Genomic DNA, 20,707 nt, shown 5'->3' with positions numbered 1-20,707 from the left:
TACACCAATAACCAAAATGATGTCCGATACATTTCCAAATTATTTTTGTGATTTGTACCATCCATGTTTGTCTTGCCTTTTCCTGTGTTTTGGACAGCTGCCAATCATGGGACAGTATACGCTATCATTTTCGCGAACACGTGTAGTTATCAATATTTTAAACACATGCTTATGATATAGTAGCAATCGTACAATAAACTCTGCCTTTAGCAGAGAATTATTCTTATGATTATAGTGTTTTATCGTTTTTAATTATGACTATGGAAAGGGTTCGGTAACTTATATATATGATTAGGGTTTTTTTCAAAAAAAAAATCAATTTGCACACAACGCATTTCTTGTTCTAGATGGAATGAAACTTCTTCAAACTCACTTACAATATACAACCTTGTTCTTGGTTTAGAAGATATATACAAGTTCAAAAACGTATTATGGACACGTTAAAAGAAGATGCTAAAAGAGTTCTGAAAGAAAGTTTGAGTGGTCTCAAATGAATTACGCATATATTTGCGAAATGGTATACGGATAATTGTGAATTACAAAACACTAGTTGCAATAATAATTGTACTTAAACTAAATAGATAAGTCTCATCAATCCCCCATAGATAATGTAAATGTAAATAAAATGACGCCCAGACGAATATAATTAAGTCTCTGGTAACTCTGATGCGAGTGCATCATACCTGAAATATGACAAAGGTTACACATATCTTTGCATGTATATCATGTTATAAATGAAGTGTTGACATGAAGATATCTATGTTTATTGATGAGTACACCTAATCAATATTTCGGTTTGTTTCGATTTCAGCACCAATACATCATCGTCAAAATGAAGATTACATCGTTAGGAAGAATATTAATCATCTGACTCGTTCTGAGACTTACGAGTTGAGGAAGGCTTTGGAGAGATTCCAGGCGGACACATCTGTTGATGGATTCCAGGCTACAGTCGAGTACCATGGCCTTCCTGCTCGTTGTCCAGAACCCGATGCAAAAGTCAGGTTCGCCTGTTGTATGCATGGTATGGCATCCTTCCCACACTGGCACAGGCTGTTTGTTACCCAAGTAGAAGATGCTCTTGTAAGACGTGGATCTCCTATTGGTGTTCCTTACTGGGACTGGACTAAACCTATGACTCATCTACCAGACTTAGCAGCCAGTGCAAACTACGTAGACCCAAATGGACACACACGTCATAATCCATTCTTCAATGCAAATATATCTTTTGAGGAGGGGCACCATCACACAAGCAGGTCAATAGATGCAAGACTGTTTGCGCCCGCAGCTTATGGGGACCATACTCCTCTTTTTGATGGAATCCTGTATGCCTTTGAGCAGGAAGATTTCTGCGACTTTGAGATCCAGTTTGAGCTCGTCCATAACTCAATTCATGCTTGGATAGGCGGTTCCGAAGATTATTCCATGTCGACTCTTCATTACACAGCCTTTGATCCCATTTTCTATCTTCACCATTCCAATGTCGATCGTCTCTGGGCAATTTGGCAAGCCTTACAGATCAGGAGACAGAAACCATATCGAGCCCACTGTGCACAGTCCATAGAACAGTTGCCTATGAAGCCATTTGCTTTCCCATCCCCTCTAAACAACAACGAGAAGACACATAGTAATTCTGTGCCCACTGATATTTATGACTACGAGGAAACTCTGCATTACAGTTATGATGACCTTACCTTTGGTGGGATGAATCTTGACGAAATTGAAGAGACTATACATCACAGACAACAGCATGAACGAGTCTTTGCAGGATTTTTACTTGGAGGAATAGGAAAATCGGCACTTGTAAATATCTTCATAAACAAACCAGGGTCTAGCCCACATAAAGCTGGAGATATTGCAATTCTTGGTGGTACCAAGGAAATGCCTTGGGCATTTGACCGATTGTTTAAGGTCGAAATAACTGATGCATTGAAGGCACTCTCGGTTGACGTTGACGGAGATTATGAAGTTACTTTCGATATTCATGACATGCATGGAAACAAACTTTCTTCAGACCTCATTCCACATCCAGCAGTTGTATCTGAGCCAGCTCATCGTAAGTAAATTGACAAGGCATTTGTTTTCTCTTTAGATCATATGAAAATTATATTCATTCGCTTGAACATGGCAGTACACATGAAATAATACTCAGTTTTGAATTCTTGTATGCACCCACATGGTTCCAAATAAGTGAGTGAAAACCAGATTTCAGGCAGTAGATGTTTTGTAATGATTTTACGTGTAATGTATCATTGTTCACGTAATACCAACTTTATTGTTGAAGTAATGAGTTATTCCGTCATGTTATCTCTGCATTCTCCCCCACTCAGCTTACGACAATGGAGACAGTGCTATTCTTCAATACAACTAATTACAAAGTGTGGGAAAATACATTCATGCGGGTTACATATTGACTTTGCCAAACTGTAACCAGAAAATAGTCATCTGCAATCGTTGGATTGTCAGATCCAGATTCGATTATTTACAGATAACTATTATATGTCTGTTTTATTTCTGGGGCGATGGGGTAGCCATGTGGTTAAAGCGTTCGCTCGTCATTCCCTACGTAGGTGCATTGTGTGACTATTTCTGGAGTGCCCCTCCGTGACGTTGCTGGAACAATGCCGAAATGGGCGTAAGAGTATATCCACTCAATTTCTCATTGTAATATTTATGAGTGCAGCGTTAAACAGCACACAAAACTAACTGTAAAATCCTTTCTTCTTTTAGCTTCGTTTGAGGATGTATCAACCAGCTTACGTATTAGAAAGAATGTTGACTACTTAACTCCTGAAGAGACAAATGACCTGCGTCATGCCCTGGACCTTCTTGAAAAAGATCCGTCTGCAGGAGGATTCAATCAGCTTGGCGCCTTCCATGGAGAGCCTAAATGGTGCCCTCATCCTGAAGCTGAGCACAAGGTTGCCTGCTGTGTCCACGGCATGGCTGTTTTTCCACATTGGCACAGGCTTCTAGCTCTCCAAGCAGAAAATGCTCTAAGAAGGCATGGCTATAGTGGGGCGTTACCATACTGGGATTGGACACGTCCACTTAAAAAACTTCCAGATCTGGTTACCCCTGAGACCTATACTGACCCTTCTGACCATCAGGATAAGCATAATCCGTGGCACAACGGTCATATTGATACAGTAGATGAATATACTACTAGAAACGTACGTGAGGATCTTTATCAACAACCTGAATTTGGACATTTTACTGATATTGCTCAGCAAGTTCTCTTAGCTTTGGAACAAGATGACTTCTGTTCTTTTGAAGTACAGTATGAAATTTCTCATAATTTTATCCATGCGCTTGTAGGAGGAACAACCCCATATGGAATGGCATCACTGAGATATACAGCATACGATCCAATATTTTTCTTGCACCATTCAAATACAGACAGGATCTGGGCTATATGGCAAGCCCTGCAAAAATACAGAGGCAAACCATATAACACTGCCAACTGTGCCATTGCATCTATGAGGAAACCTCTACAACCATTTGGACTGAGTAGTGACGTAAACCCTGACATTATCACCAGAGAGCATGCAATACCGTTTGATGTCTTCAACTATAAGGATAATTTTCATTACAAATATGATACCTTGGAATTTAATGGTCTGTCAATTTCACAACTTAACCGGGAGCTTGACAGAATCAAGAGTAACGACAGAGTATTTGCCGGATTCTTGCTGTCGGGAATTAAAAAATCTGTCCTTGTCAAATTTAATGTCTGTGCACCACCTCATGACTGCCATCCCGCGGGAGAGTTTTATCTGCTTGGGGACGAAAACGAGATGGCTTGGGCCTATGACCGAGTTTTCAAGTATGATATTACTAATGTATTGGATGAGAACAATCTACACTTTTATGATCACATCTTCATTTCCTATGAAGTCTTTGATCTGCATGGAACGAGTTTGGGAACGGACATTTTCCACAAAGCAAATGTGATACATGATCCTGGTACAGGTATGTGTATTTGATCTGCAAAGTAGTGCTGACTCACACTAATAATGCAAACCTATAGTCAATTGTTATGTGTTCTTTCCCACACATTTTATTTCCAGCGAATGCATTGTACTAGTACCAGTAAATTCTGTGTTATCATTTCCCAAATGACCCTTTTATGATTAATGAACTTCTTTAGACTCATTGTTGTGATTCATATGATTGTTATTATATACGTTTTCTTTTTGTTATTTTCAAGCCCAAGATAAGTGCATAAACTTATTGACACTTTCCTAAAACTATTATATTGAAAGAAATATTAATTTATATGTTGGATTTTGTGTAGGAATAAATATTATGCTTTGGAATTAAATGTATAGTTGTGAGAAAAGAGATTTTCATCTGTCACCTGTTTTCGAGCCCCTAAATTATTATTCTTAAATGGTCGATTTGTTTAGAAGTTCTTCATGTTAGGCATTTAAAAAATGTAATGTCACCTAAAAATAGCCAGTTTAGTAAAACAGTCTCAACAAAACCTTGAAAGTCAAACAAATTAGATATTTGAATTTATATTCAAAGTCATGTTTCTTTTGCAATAGTATTTTAAAATTAGTATTTTCTAATTTCAAAATACTTATTTTTTAAAGTTTACTTTCTTACATATTTCGTAACAGAGAGGTTTTGTAATTATGGATATTTGGTCATATAATATGGTGGGGCTTTTTATAACTGTATACGTTTTTATATTGCTCCTAACATAAACAATACAATATCTTAATACAATTTAATGGCTAATTTTCGTTACAACGTTTTAGAATCTTGACCTTACCCTTAACGGAAAAGGGAAAAGTAATTTATAAATTTAGTCCCACTTTTATAAATGATCGTTGCTTTTACAGATCCAAAATAAAACATTGGAAAGTTCCTTCTAAGCCATCAGTCGTGTCTCTTATTGAGTAAGACTATAAGCAATATATTCCATATATACCAAGGGAAAACGAGGGGAGCTTGAAAATAAGTTGTGGGTGCTTCATGTGACTTTTTTGTTGGAAATGGGGTGATATTATTTAGTGAGATTAGTATGTGTTGTATATATAAATATAAAATCAATTTAGGAACCAAGGATACTGCTTTTGAAGCTACATTATTTTCATGTCGGATATTGAAATATTCTCTGTAATGGGTTTTCTCATATTTTAACTGTTAACAGTCTCATAATATCTATTTTATTGTGAAGTGACACAGACAAAACATAGTGTACTATATATGAGGTCTCAATGTTCTATCCACAGGCTCCCGAGAACATGACAAGTATGTTGAGGAAGTAACTGGTGCCAGCCATATCAGGAAGAACTTGAATGACCTTAACCTTGGAGAAATGGAAAGCCTTAGAGCAGCTTTCTTGCACATTCAGAATGATGGAACATATGAATCTATTGCCCAGTACCATGGAAAACCAGGAAAATGTGAACTGAATCATCATAGTATTGCCTGCTGTGTTCATGGTATGCCTACCTTTCCCCAGTGGCACAGACTATATGTGGCCCAGGTTGAGAATGCACTTCTTAAGAAGGGATCGAGTGTAGCTGTTCCTTACTGGGAATGGACTGTTCCCATAGACCATCTTCCTGGTTTGATTGATGATGCTACATACTTTAATTCCCGTCAACAAAGATACGATCCTAATCCTTTCTTCCGGGGAAAGATTAGTTTTGAAAATGCAGTAACAACAAGGGACCCACAAGAAGAGCTTTTCAACTCAGAGTACATGCATAACAATGTTTTGCTTGCACTAGAGCAGGACAATTATTGTGACTTTGAAATTCAGTTTGAGCTTATTCATAATGCACTTCATTCCCTGTTGGGAGGAAAGGGTCAGTACTCTATGTCCTCTCTCGACTATTCTGCATATGATCCTGTCTTCTTCCTCCACCATGCAAACACGGACAGATTATGGGCAATCTGGCAGGAACTACAAAGATACAGAGGACTTCCTTATGAAGAGGCCAATTGTGCAATTAACCTTATGCATCAACCATTGAAGCCATTCAGTGATCCAAATGAGAATCACGACAATATCACACTCGAACACTCAAAACCACAGGACTGCTTCGACTATAGGAACAACTTTGGATACAAGTATGACAACCTTGAGTTCCACCACTTATCTATTCCAAGTCTTGACGCTACTCTGAAGGCAAGGAAAGAGCATGACAGAGTATTTGCTGGCTTCCTTCTCCATAACATAGGGACTTCTGCTGACATATCTATCTACATATGTCAGCCCGATGGAAGTGGTGGTAATGATTGCAGTCATAAAGCTGGAACATTCTATGTCCTTGGCGGCGAAACAGAGATGCCATTTGTTTTTGACCGTTTGTATAAATTTGAAATCACTGAAGCACTGCACAAACTCGGAGTCAAGTTGCATGGTGGTATTTTCGATCTGGAGCTTGACATCGTAGCATACAACGGTTCACATCTGGATTCTCATATCTTTGATCCAACCATCATCTTTGAACCTGGGAAAGGTAATTTTATGTCAACTTATAAAAGTTATTTCAAAACATATTAATACAAAACCTGTGTTTTTCACCTTGCATTGATTTTGGTGACTCATGCTAACATATTTTTCATTTGGTACATCTCAGACTTATTTTAATTGTGTCATAATACATTGGTCTTATTATGTGATAAATTAACAGGACACCTTGACTGGCAGTGAAGGCTATGGATAAAAACGTCTTTATTGTTTTCAAAGACTTTTCAGGGCTAATTCTTGTCCCTACAACAAGTGATTACTGAGGAAACATAATGAGTTAACTAATGTAACCATTAAACAATCAAGTGTCAATTTGCGGATGATTAGTAATAGCACAATAGAGTACTTTCTGGGTAGGTGGGTGACTTGGTCTTTGTTAATAGAAGCGGTATAATGGTGATTTTGTATTTGCAGATACCCACGTCTTGGACCATGACAATACCGAAGAGATACTTATCAGGAAGAATATCAATGATTTGAGTCCCAGGGAAAGGGTTTCTCTTGTCAAAGCTTTGAAGGGAATGCAGCATGATCGTTCTGCTGATGGTTTCCAAGCTATTGCTTCTTTCCATGCCCTGCCACCACTATGTCCTAATCCGTCTGCCGCACACCGTTTTGCTTGCTGTGTCCATGGCATGGCCACATTCCCCCAGTGGCACAGACTTTACACTGTACAGGTCCAGGATGCACTGAGAAGACATGGTTCACTTGTTGGTATTCCTTACTGGGATTGGACAAAGCCAGTATCTGAGTTACCCGAATTTCTTTCTGCCGAGACATTTCATGATCCAATTCACAATTTAAATGTTTCAAATCCATTCGCCAAGGCTGATATAGAATTTGAAGGCGACGGCGTTCATACTGAGAGAGACATACAATCAGATTTCCTGTTCCATAGTGGAGATCATGAAGGATACCATAACTGGTTCTTTGAGACTGTTCTCCTTGCTTTGGAACAGGAAGACTACTGCGATTTTGAAATACAGTTTGAGATAGCCCATAATGGTATCCACACATGGATTGGTGGAAGCGCAAAATATGGCATGGGACACCTTCACTATGCATCATATGATCCAATTTTCTATATCCACCATTCACAGACGGATAGGATATGGGCTATTTGGCAAGAACTGCAGAAGTACAGGGGTCTATCTGGTTCAGATGCAAATTGTGCCATTGAACTCATGAGAACACCTCTAAAGCCTTTCAGCTTTGGGCCACCTTACAACTTGAATTCTCATACACAAGAGTTTTCAAAACCTGAGGACACTTTTGACTATAAGAAGTTTGGATACAGATATGATAGTCTCGAATTGGAGGGAAGGTCAGTTGCTCATATTGATGAACTTATCAAGGAAAGACAGGAGCATGACAGAACCTTCGCTGGGTTCCTTCTTAAAGGTTTTGGTACTTCTGCCACTGTGACACTCAAGATTTGCAGAGATGACCACACCTGTCAAAATGCTGGCTATTTCACTGTTTTGGGAGGATCAGCCGAAATGCCATGGGCATTCGACAGACTCTACAAGTATGACATAACTAAAACTCTTGATCATATGAATCTAAGGCACGAGGACACCTTCTACATAAATAGAACTGTCACTGCTTACGACGGAACAGTACTCCCAGGAGACCTCATCCCACCAGCATCCATCATATTTGTACCTGGACGCCGTAAGTAATTGTTTACACTTAGTCTTCTTTGACTGATAATATCAATTAATAAGAGTTGCAGTTTAATTAATGTGTCAGAATTACCCAAAACTGAACACTAAAAACAGCTATACATGTAGTTTACGTTTTCTACAGCAAGCGGAAAATGCCTACATGTTTCATGAAAATAATCTTCTCAATATTTTCTACCAACAGATACTCTAAATTCACGGAAACATGCACCTAATAAGATCCGTCATGAACTCAGTAGCCTTAGTTCCCGTGACGTAGCGAGCTTGAAGGCTGCTTTGACTAGTCTTCAGAAGGATGATGGACCGGATGGTTATCAAGCCATCGCTGCATTCCATGGCCTTCCTGCACAGTGTCACGATACATCTGGACATCAGGTAAATCTATACAACCATATGAAGTGTGTTAGGAGCCAGGATACCAGGATAGTTGCATTTATTACCCTGTACTGGCTCGTATGAGAACTCTCGAGGATTTACGTTACAGTATAAGTTGTGAGGGTAGGATGAAATGGTAACTATAACCCAAGTGACCCAACTATAAGCCTAGTGGTTAAAGCGTTCGCTCGTCACGCCGAGGACCAGGGTTCGATTCCCGACGTGGGGACAATGAGTGAAGCCCATTTATCTGGTGTCCCCCGCCCTGATATTGCTGGAATATTGCTAAAAGCAGCGTAAAACCATACTCACTCACTAGCTTCTACTTGAAAAATCGTTTTATGGTATGTTACTCATAAACATTGCAGAACATTTGATTGAATGCAAGGCATGGTAACCTTTACAGAAATCCTTGGACGGTTTACTGCAAGAGAGGATATTTCAATCAACTGTTTTCAGTTTATACACATATCAATACACTTTTTAGAGAATGATTTTCATGAAAACATCGTACAGTTAAATGAAATAGGCACAGGAGATTCAGTGAAAATGTTATATGTTCTGGCGCTTTGATGCACTAAATAATCTAAAAGATTAACGTTGTTATCTAATTACTCATGGCTTTTAATATCCACTACATCAATATTTGCCTGAAGCTTTTTACTTTAATCGACTTATGTATATGTATTGGATATATAGAATCTCACCCGAGTGCCATTTATATCAAATATATACCCACAAAAATTGTTAAAAGTGGACACACTCCGAGGCTTGCCGATTTGATCTCAAACGACACAAGGGTGAGGTACTATTTATCATCCAACATCATTCTTTCAAATTTTTCAGTGTGTAGACAGTAATACGCAGTGTCTTAAGTGTACTGCTAACAGCTTCAGTAGCAGAGCAGTTAGTGATTTCATTTGATTGTGACGTCATGGTAACAATGGGAGCCAGTTTTGGATGATAAAAAAACTCTCTATAAAAGTTTCTCCAATAAAAATGGATTTATGAAAAGGTCATGGCTCGTCAATTGGTCACTTGGCTGCCAATGATGCAGAGACTTGTTGTAACTGCTAGTTAAGGATTCGAATCTGAGTTTTTTAATCAAAATAGACAAGGAAAACCAATATCATTACTTCATGTTTCAGATCGCTTGTTGCATCCATGGTATGGCGACATTCCCCCACTGGCACAGGTTGTACACTCTCCAGCTAGAACAGGCCTTGGCCAAACATGGTTCAAGTGTCGCTGTGCCTTACTGGGATTGGACCAGACCAATTACTGAACTGCCACACATTCTGACAGACGGGGAATATTACGATTTTTGGCATGATGCTGTCATGCCCAATCCATTTTCTAGAGGTCATGTTAATTTTGAAAATACATTCACAGTGAGAAATGTCCAGGAAGATCTTTTCAAATTGTCCCCCATTGGAAAACACTCTGTTCTGTTTGACCAGGCCTTGCTGGCTCTTGAACAAACCGACTACTGTGACTTCGAGGTTCAGTTTGAAGTGATGCATAACACCATCCATTATCTTATTGGAGGACGTCAAACGTATGCTTTCTCTTCTCTCCATTATGCATCCTATGATCCAATCTTCTTTATACATCACTCATTTGTTGACAAAATATGGGCTATTTGGCAAGAATTGCAAAGCAGGAGACATCTACAATTTAATGGAGCAGATTGTGCTGTGTCGCTCATGGGTAAAGCAATGAGACCTTTCAACAAGGACTTCAACCACAACCCATTCACCAAGAGGCATGCAGTTCCAAATACGTTATTTGACTATGAAGATCTTGGCTATAACTATGACAACCTTGAAATCAGTGGTTTGAACTTGAAAGAAATCGAGGCGTTAATAGCAAAACGTAAGTCCCATGCCAGAGTCTTTGCTGGCTTTCTGTTGTTTGGAATAGGAACGTCAGCTGATGTCCACCTAGACATATGCAAGACATCTGATGACTGCCATCATGCTGGTGTTCTTTTCATCCTTGGGGGCTCTGCAGAGATGCATTGGGCATACAACCGACTCTACAAGTATGACATAACGGAAGCATTGCATGAATTTGGTATCAACCCTGAAGATGTCTTCCATGCTGATGAAGCATTTTTCCTGAAGGTTTCGGTTGTAGCTGTGAATGGCACTGTCCTTCCACCGTCACTTCTTCATGAACCAACAATACTTTATGAACCAGGCGTAGGTAAGATATCTAAAATATGAGCTTTATGCCAAGCCAGTTTGTGTTCTTTACATACTGGTTTGCTTGTTAATACTACAAATGAAAAAAAGGGGGGGTGTACCAAAGAATGTGATGTTATTTTATGGTATATAACTGAGTGAGACACTAAATCAACCTTACATGAAAGGATATGCTTCATTTTATAAGTGTGTCTCATCACGTTTTCTGGACTTCATGAATCATCTGTAAAACCAAAATATATTAGTCATTGTCTTTTACGCCTAATTGAATCTGTTTTGGAGACTGATTATTTTCTAGCGTTATGACTTTTACGAACGTAAAACATGGGATAAAATTTATTCACCTGTAGAATATCTAAGCAAAACCTGATAGGGTCACATACTACTTCAATATAGGTCATCATGAAGACCACGAGTCCGGTAGCCTGGCAGGATCCGGCGTACGAAAGGACGTAAACACCCTCACAACAGCTGAGACTGACAACCTGAGAAGAGCTCTTCGAGGTGTAAAGGAAGACCATGGTCACAACGGTTTTCAAGCAATTGCTGCTTTCCATGGAAAACCAGCTATGTGCCCCATGCCCGATGGCCACAACCTATCATGTTGCACTCATGGTAATGAATGTTCGAATGTTTTAGCGGCCTGAATCTCAGAAATTGGGCGTGTAGTTTCTAGTTCATGGAATTAATTCTGTATGTGTTTGTGTGTCTGCTTGTTCTAGCCTGCACTAATGACGTTTATTGTAGTGCCAGGCCACTGACGTACCATGCCACAGTTTAACATGGATACCCAAGTCAGTATACTGCCTTGAGCCGACCAGTCCTGATTTTATTCCATTGATAACGAACAGCAGTCATGGAAATAGCAAGTACCATCTTTCAACGTCTTTTTGATGAGGCCTCGGAGGCGTTTGAACAAACAAATGTCATCATCATCCCTATACATTATTTGCAGAAGAGAATCCGTCTTCTGTTTCTGCATTACTAGTTTACACTGATAGAACTACTGAACCTAAACTGATCTTTTCACGTGGTTCTACATACATGGTTATCAACTCTGATACCACTTTGTGGATTTTAAAAGAATATGTCAGTGAGTTGCGTTTAATGCCCCTTCGAACAGTATTCCATTGAAATCGCGACGTGGTTTTAAAAAAAGACTAACGAAACGGAGATCTTGAGATGGAAGAGTGGTAATACATGAAACATGTAGCGCGCACGTGTGTGTGCGTGCGTGCGTGCGTGCGTGCGTGCGTGCATGCGTGCGTGCGTGCGTGTGTGTGTGTGTCAGTGTTTTATGTGTTATGTTTACATGGTGACTGTGAGAATGATAAAGGGTGTTATATTTACATGGTGACTGTAAGACCGACTATGTGTATTATATTTACATGGTGTCTGTAAGACTGACTATGTGAGCTAGATTTACATGTGACTGTGAGACTGACAAGGGGTGTTATATTTACATGGTGACTGTGAGACTGACAAGGGGTGTTATATTTACATGGTGACTGTGAGACTGACAAGGGGTGTTATATTTGCATGGTTTGTCTGTGAGATCGATTATGTGTTATAAAAGGCGACTATGCTTGTCGTTAAAGGCGACTAACGGGATCGGGTGGTCAGGCTCACTGACAATTGCGAAGATCGATGCTCATGATGTCAAACACTAGATTGTCTGGTCCAGACTTGATTATTTTACAGACCGCCGTCATATAGCTGGAATATTGCTGAGTGTGGCGTTAAACAACAAACAAACAAAACAAACAAACTATGTGTTATATTTACATGGTGACTGTGAGACTGACTGTGTGTTATATATACATGGTGACTGTGAGACTGACTGTGTGTTATATTTACATGGTGACTGTGAGACTGACTGTGTGTTATATATACATTGTGACTGTGAGACTGACTGTGTGTTATATTTACATGGTGACTGTGAGACTGACTGTGTGTTATATATACATGGAGACTGTGAGACTGACTGTGTGTTATATATACATGGTGACTGTGAGACTGACTGTGTGTTATATTTACATGGTGACTGTGAGACTGACTGTGTGTTATATTTACATGGTGACTGTGAGACTGACTGTGTGTTATATATACATGGTGACTGTGAGACTGACTGTGTGTTATATTTACATGGTGACTGTGAGACTGACTGTGTGTTATATTTACATGGTGACTGTGAGACTGACTGTGTGTTATATATACATGGTGACTGTGAGACTGACTGTGTGTTATATTTACATGGTGACTGTGAGACTGACTGTGTGTTATATTTACCTGGTGACCGTGAGATTGACTGCGTGTTATATTTACATGGTGACTGTGAGACTGACTGTGTGTTATATTTACCTGGTGACCGTGAGACTGGCTGTGTGTTATATTTACATGGTGACTGTGAGACTGACTGTGTGTTATATTTACCTGGTGACCGTGAGACTGACTGTGTGTTATATTTACATGCTGACCGTGAGACTGACTGCGTGTTATATTTACATGGTGACTGTGAGACTGACTGTGTGTTATATTTACATGGTGACTGTGAGACTGACTGTGTGATATATTTACATGGTGACTGTGAGACTGACTGTGTGTTATATTTACATGGTGACTGTGAGACTGACTGCGTGTTATATTTACATGGTGACTGTGAGACTGACTGTGTGTTATATTTACATGGTGACTGTGAGACTGACTGCGTGTTATATTTACATGGTGACTGTGAGACTGACTGTGTGTTATATTTACATGGTGACTGTGAGACCGACTGTGTGTTATATTTACATGGTGACTGTGAGACTGACTGTGTGTTATATTTACATGGTGACTGTGAGACTGACTGCGTGTTATATTTACATGGTGACTGTGAGGTTGACTGTGTGTTATATTTACATGGTGACTGTGAGACCGACTGTGTGTTATATTTACATGGTGCCTCTGAGACTGACTGTGTGTTATATTTTCATGTGACTGTATGACTGACAAGGGGTGGTATATATACTGTGAGACTGACATACTATGATGTGTTTATTTACCAGGTATGGCTACCTTCCCACACTGGCATCGACTCTATACCAAGCAAATGGAGGATGCATTAAAGGCTCATGGATCCCATGTTGGCCTTCCCTACTGGGACTGGACTGCTGCGTTTTCACATCTGCCAACCCTTGTCACTGACAGCGACAACAACCCTTTCCACGATGTAAGGATTGGTTTGTATCATCACTCTTAGTAACTCATTTTCCAAATGACTACAAAACATTACCTACGATATGATCCAGGTTAGATTGATCTTCACCAAACAATGTTTATCTTCCCCGTTAAGGTCCGTGTTCGAAATGGTATTCAGCAATTCATGTTTGTCTACCTCGTGAAGGTACGGGTTAGAATTGGGTTTCAGCAACCCATGCTTGTCGTAACAGGCGACTAATGGTATTGGGTGGTCAGGCTCACTCACTCTTATATCCCACTTGCTTAGATGGATACTCTTGACGTCAGTCACTATACTGTCTGGTCCAGATATTTTTTAGCTGGAATACTACTGAGCGTGGCATCAATCAGCAAACAAACAAAAATAAATGTTCTGAAGACATGAGTCATTTTTTTAATCAAATCGCCTGTTTTATCTTCTTTCAAATGTTCATGTGCAGTGTATGTGTCACATATTCCAACACGTTGATTAAAGGCTAGCTTTGTGGGTAATACGTCCCTCCATCACGCCGAAAGCCAGGGTTCTATTTCCCAGATTGTATACTGTGTGGGGCAACAGTTATAATAATGCAGGAATATCGCAAACGAAAGTTCTGTAAACACCATTTCGCTCACTAGATTCAACTTCTTAATTCCACAACACAACCCTCTTGTTTTCGACAGGGCACCATTGAATATCTCAATGTCACAACTACCCGTTCCCCAAGAGACTTACTATTCAACGACCCCGAGCATGGATCAGAGTCGTTCTTCTACAGACAAGTCCTTTTCGCTCTGGAGCAAACTGATTTCTGCAAGTTTGAGGTCCAGTTTGAGATTACCCATAATGCTATCCACTCATGGACAGGTGGTCACAGTCCTTATGGAATGTCTACCCTCGACTTCACTGCCTACGATCCTCTCTTCTGGCTTCACCACTCCAACACCGACAGAATCTGGGCTATCTGGCAAGCACTACAGAAATACAGAGGACTCCCATACAATCATGCAAACTGTGAGATCCAGGCAATGAAAACGCCACTGAGGCCATTCAGTGACAACATCAACCACAATCCAGTTACCAAGGCTAACTCAAGGCCAGTAGATGTGTTCGAGTACAATCGATTAAGGTACCAGTATGACAACTTGGTGTTCCATGGGCACACTATTCCAGAACTCGATCACATGCTTGAGGAAAGGAAGAAGCACGACAGAATATTTGCCGCCTTCCTTCTTCGGGGAATCAAGAAAAGTGCTGATGTTGTATTCGAAATATGCGAACCAGATCATGAATGTGTGTTTGCTGGAACATTTGCAATTTTGGGAGGTGAGCTAGAGATGCCCTGGTCCTTCGACAGACTATTCCGCTATGACATCACCAAAGTGATGCAACAACAGCATCTGAGACACGATTCAGACTTCTCGTTCAAGGTCAAGGTTGTTGGCACTGACGACAAAGAGCTTCCTCCCGGCATTTTAAAAGAACCAACCATTGAATATGAACCAGCATGTGAGTACCACATTAATGTTCCATACAGTCTCACATTTATAAATTATATAAAATATCAACATGATAAAGTCATTTATTATTCCAACAAATAGGCATTACATTACACATCATATCTGAAATAACGATTTCAGACGCTCAGCTGGTGCCGTCATATAAATACCTAACAAATAAATGCATTTACAATGACGTCACTGTAGATGGTGACGTCTCGTTACTAGCCAATTCCATAGATCACTATAAATTACAAACGCATTCTCACCAGAAACCTACATCGTCTATTTGTGGATTTGCTTGTAAACAATTACAAAAGGTGGGTGAATGAGTGAAACAGAGCAACACGATCACAATTTTAGTCAGGTTTATATGGTTATATGTCTTTCCTCCTGCACAGTGGGCGATGGACTGAAACATGAAGACGAAGGTCATGACGACAGACTGTCACATGTCCTGATAAGGAAAGAAGTGGACTTCCTCTCCCTGAAGGAAGCTAATGCCATCAAGGATGCACTGTACAAGCTCCAGAATGACCATAGTAAAGGCGGCTTTGAAGAAATAGCTGGCTATCATGGTTACCCTAACAAGTGCCCGGAGAAGGGTGACGACAAGTATCCATGCTGCGTCCATGGAATGCCCATATTCCCTCACTGGCATCGCCTGCATACTATCCAAATGGAGAGAGCTCTTAAAAATCATGGTTCTCAGATTGGCATTCCTTACTGGGACTGGACAAAGAGGATGTCAAGCATACCAGCATTCTTTGGAGACGACAGTAATAACAACCCATTCTACAAATATCACATCAGGGCTGTGAACCAATATACCACCAGGGATGTTGATGTTGACCTGTTCAATCAGACCAAGTTTGGTGAATATGATTACCTGTACTACTTGACTCTGCAAGTCCTGGAAGAAAACTCATACTGTGACTTTGAGGTTCAGTACGAAATCCTTCACAACGCCGTTCATGCCTATCTTGGGGGTGCTGGAAAGTATTCAATGTCCACCCTTGAGTATTCAGCTTACGACCCTGTCTTCATGATTCATCATTCCAGTTTGGATAGAATCTGGATCCTTTGGCAGCAACTGCAAAAGAGGAGAATGAAACCTTACTACGCAGCAGACTGTGCTGGAGATCTTATGAAGGTCCCCATGCATCCATTTAGCTACAAGTCTGAAAATGAAGACGAGTTCACTCGCGTCAACTCTGTTCCAAACATAGTATTTGATCATTACAAGTTCAACTATGATTACGATAACATGAGAATCAGAGGCCATGACATCAATGAGCTTGAAGCGATAATCAATGACTTAAGAAACAAAGATCGCATATTTGCTGGTTTTGTTTTGTCGGGCATCAGAATAACAGCCACAGTTAAAGTATTCATCCATGAGACTGGTGTTACAGATCATGAAGAATTTGCTGGAAAATTTGCAATTTTGGGAGGCGAAAAGGAGATGCCATGGGCATATGAGAGGCTGTTGAAATTGGACATAACCGATGCCGTGCATCGCCTTCATCTGAAGGATGAAGAGATCCGTTTTAGAATGGAAGTTACCGCCTATAACGGTGTCCCTGTTTCTACCAAGCTCGCCGACCCATTGATTGTTCACCGTCCAGCTCATGCGTCTCATGACATCTTAGTAATCCCAGTAGGAATGGGCCATGAACTGCCCCCTAAAGTGGTTGTGAAGAGTGGCACCAAGATTGAGTTTACACCTATAGATTCCTCGGTGGACAGAGCGATGGTAGAGCTGGGAAGCTTTACTGCTATGGCTAAGTGCATCGTTCCTCCCTTCACATACAATGCTTTTGAGCTGAACAAGGTCTACAGCGTGGATCACGGGGACTACTACATCACTGCAGGTACCCACGAGCTGTGTGAGAAGAACGTCAGGCTCAATGTCCACGTTGAAGAGGAGTAACTCAAAGGTGAGAATATATCAAGGAGCATTCTCAAGCCACTGGCTGTGGGTATTTTTGGCACAAGGGTTTTGAAATATAAGGGACTAATGTTACATTTGATAATTGCATCTGAAAATTCTTCTCAAAGGCAAGAAAAGAGCGTAGATAAACTCATCATAGTTTTGCCTTATATAATTACATCTGTATCCCGTTGTACAAGACCCGTGAGGATCCGGGGTAGAATAGGTCTTCAGCAACCCATGCTTGCCTTAAAAGGCGACTAACCGGATCGGTTGGTCAGGCTCGCGGACTTGGTTGATGCATGTCATCGATCCCAATTGCGTGAATCGATGCTCATGATATCAATCACTGGATTGTCTGGTCCAGACTCGATTATTTATTCAGACCGCTGTCACATAGCTGGAATATTGGCGAGTTCGGCGTTAAACAACAAACCAAACCAAAAACCGTTGTATAAAACAACTTCAGCGATACGACTGTCGTAAGTCTATGTTAAGGTATGGGCGTGAGGGTCATCTCAGGGCTTAGATCGCTTTGTACAACGGCACCCTGGTATTTTAAATACTACATAGAGATTATTATACGAGCATGTGTGTCATACTTATTTACGAAACGAGTGTCAGAGTTCTTGTAGATCTCGAGCGAGAGCGAGGGCAATATTGAATTCTTCTTACACCAGCTTCGTAAAATCAGTATGACACACGTTTGAGTCTTATAACTTCTTTATTAATTAATTAATTTCTTAATCCTTTTGAGCTCCCCTTTTACAAAATGCACTGATCGTCACCTGTGTCCTAGAAAACCAGAGTTTGTCGAATGGCGTTACCAATCTTCAGCTATGACGTCATTGCAGGTGTCATTCCGACCTTACGTCAGATTCGAATAACGTCAACAGTGCCGTTCGGATGACGGAAACAGTACACTGGTGTGCGGAAAGTGATATTTGCACGATTTTTATTAACTCGGTTATTTCTTATGGGTAATAATAACGTTATTTCATACTGCAAATATGAACATTTAAATAGCTGGATCACGATTTCAAGCATTTCTACGAGTCACTGTGTTTATGTTTTAATACTCTTATCAAACCATGAGAAAACGAACACCTCACTAAACTCATACAAATGATTGTATTGTGGGTGAGTTGAATGAGTTCAGTTGAATGTTGCGTTGAACAGTAATTCAGCTATATTACCGTGTGAAACCTTAATGTGGAAAGGCAGTTGTGATGGTAATCTCTGACGTGAAACAGTCGAACACCGTTATGATGCTGAACTAGGATTTCAACCCACGATCATATGTTCATGGCACGTTAAGGGACACAACTCTGAGCAGCGAATCGAGGCGTCTAAGAAGATTGGGTCGCCCTGTGTCTCCTGTTCTGGTATCTGAGCGAGGGGGTGGCCTAATGGTGATTCCCCACTGTTAGTCTAACATCCTTCCATTCATTTTATTTCAGTATTGAGCTGTGATTCTTCATCACGTTCGTGTTAACTGTATAGATTATATATTATCATTATAGGTTCCCATGGTGACCGCGCGACTGAGGCCCTGGAGACACTCCTGAAAGAAGCCGCCAGGTGGCGTGCAGGTCGCGAAAGAATTGTTCACGATGTATACGTGTCGGACTAACAATATACTTATTTCTAAATGGCTAGGTCCTTAGTAAGCTGAAAAGCACAACACAATTTATTTGTTCCCCGAGGGGCATAGTTTAGGCAACGTAATATGAATCTTTTGGACTATCTGGACATTCACAAACTGATCAAAAGCTCATCAAAAATGAAAACTTGAGCGCCCTGCAAAAGTCGTCCAGGTAACGCCCATGATGTGAAGAACGTTTTCATGACCTAGAGTGACTTGTACATATGTAAATATATTTTTGGAAAGGGTCAGTCCCACTATTATAAGGTAATGCATGACAAATATAATCTGTCTGCTCAAATAAAATTTCACATGAATTGTATGTATTGTGAAGACTGGGAATAAAATATTTATATTTCATTGTTTTTTATTGGTATAATGCTTACAGTTTCTACGGTGGCCCATAAGTGACATGGAGTCTGTTTTTCAATATTTTGATATTTCACTTACTGTTATCGTAACCTTTTGCAAATTAATACGATTTGTCATACAAATATGTGATAAATCATGTATAAAGTAGATAATGAAAAGCTGACAAGTGAAGCGAAAATGTCAAAAACTAAACTGAAAATGTCAAAAACTAATACGAAAAGGTCAAAAACTAAAATAAAAATGTCAAAAAAAAACCGAAGAAAATGTCGAGAACAAAAGCGAAAATGTCAAAAACTAAAATGAAAATGCAGAAAAGTATTTCCACCGCGATGTAAATAGTTTTCTCCGCGGTGGAAATATTATTTCGGTTGTTTTCGGTTGTTTTTATACATGATGTATCACACATATCTGTATGACAAATTGTGTTTATTTGCAAAAGGTTACGATAAAAGTAAGTGAAATATCAACATATTGAAAAACAGATTCCATGTCCTGCCTAGTGGTCAAAGCGTTCGCTCGTCACGCCAAAGACCCGGGTTCGATTCCCGACATGGATACAATTTATGAAGCCCACTTCTTTTGCCCCCCGCCGTGATATTGCTGGAATATTGCTAAAAGTGGCTTAAAACCATAGTCAATCTCGTTAACGGCGATAATGCCACAGAGTATACAGGCCGAACCGCTCGTGTCAAAACACCGACATGCAACATATAAATAACCCGGATCAGCGATTTCATTTCTTGCTATATTAATGCCACACAGATCGGCTGTATTAATTAGTTAAGGGGAAAAAGGTTGTATTATGCCGCATGTCATACTCCGGCTATATCATCGGTGCCAGGTAACTAAGTGGTTGATAGCTTGAACACCCATGCGGGCGGCGCGCGGAAAACGAACATATTAATATGAAAATATTTTACTAATGTAGCAGTTTTGTGAATGTCTTTTACGAGTCAACAAACACATACTACGGGGTTGAGGTCTTTATTGCGATGCGATGAGTGTGATCAAGGATCTAGATATCATACACCCTGAAACACATAATTACACAATAAATAATAAGTAAAACATTATCATTAATGCTAGATACATAGCCTATGCTTATTACAAGTAAGTGTTTACATATATCAGTCATCCATTAAACATAAGATAGACTTAACCTTAAACGATTATACTAGAACATATACAGTAATATACATGATCCACAATACCGACATTCAAGGGAGATAACTCCTTGACTTTCATTTGACTATAATAATATACACAATATATATACATAACGCTTACACATTCTGCATA

General features: G+C 39.9%; 1 protein-coding gene across 1 annotated transcript in view; it reads left to right on the top strand.

Moving 5' to 3' along the window:
* The window catches only part of LOC139450577 (hemocyanin 1-like), a 29,938-nt gene extending 12,544 nt beyond the window's left edge, over positions 1-17,394 (top strand). The window contains exons 7-16 of the mRNA XM_071232334.1: positions 812-2,056; positions 2,731-3,972; positions 5,244-6,482; positions 6,908-8,167; positions 8,363-8,553; positions 9,702-10,761; positions 11,157-11,375; positions 13,808-13,971; positions 14,643-15,468; positions 15,860-17,394. Coding sequence (XP_071088435.1) covers positions 812-2,056; positions 2,731-3,972; positions 5,244-6,482; positions 6,908-8,167; positions 8,363-8,553; positions 9,702-10,761; positions 11,157-11,375; positions 13,808-13,971; positions 14,643-15,468; positions 15,860-17,391 — 8,978 coding nt within the window. The 3' untranslated portion in view covers positions 17,392-17,394. The remainder of the gene's footprint in view (positions 1-811; positions 2,057-2,730; positions 3,973-5,243; positions 6,483-6,907; positions 8,168-8,362; positions 8,554-9,701; positions 10,762-11,156; positions 11,376-13,807; positions 13,972-14,642; positions 15,469-15,859) is intronic.
* The last annotated feature ends 3,313 nt before the right edge of the window (positions 17,395-20,707 follow it).

The sequence above is a fragment of the Haliotis cracherodii genome, unplaced genomic scaffold (assembly GCF_022045235.1).
Source record: "Haliotis cracherodii isolate W230 unplaced genomic scaffold, xgHalCrac1.p SCAF_8, whole genome shotgun sequence".
Classification (NCBI taxonomy): domain Eukaryota; kingdom Metazoa; phylum Mollusca; class Gastropoda; order Lepetellida; family Haliotidae; genus Haliotis; species Haliotis cracherodii.
The sequence above is the reverse complement of the archived record's forward strand: the minus strand, read 5'-3'. Positions and strand labels throughout refer to the sequence as shown.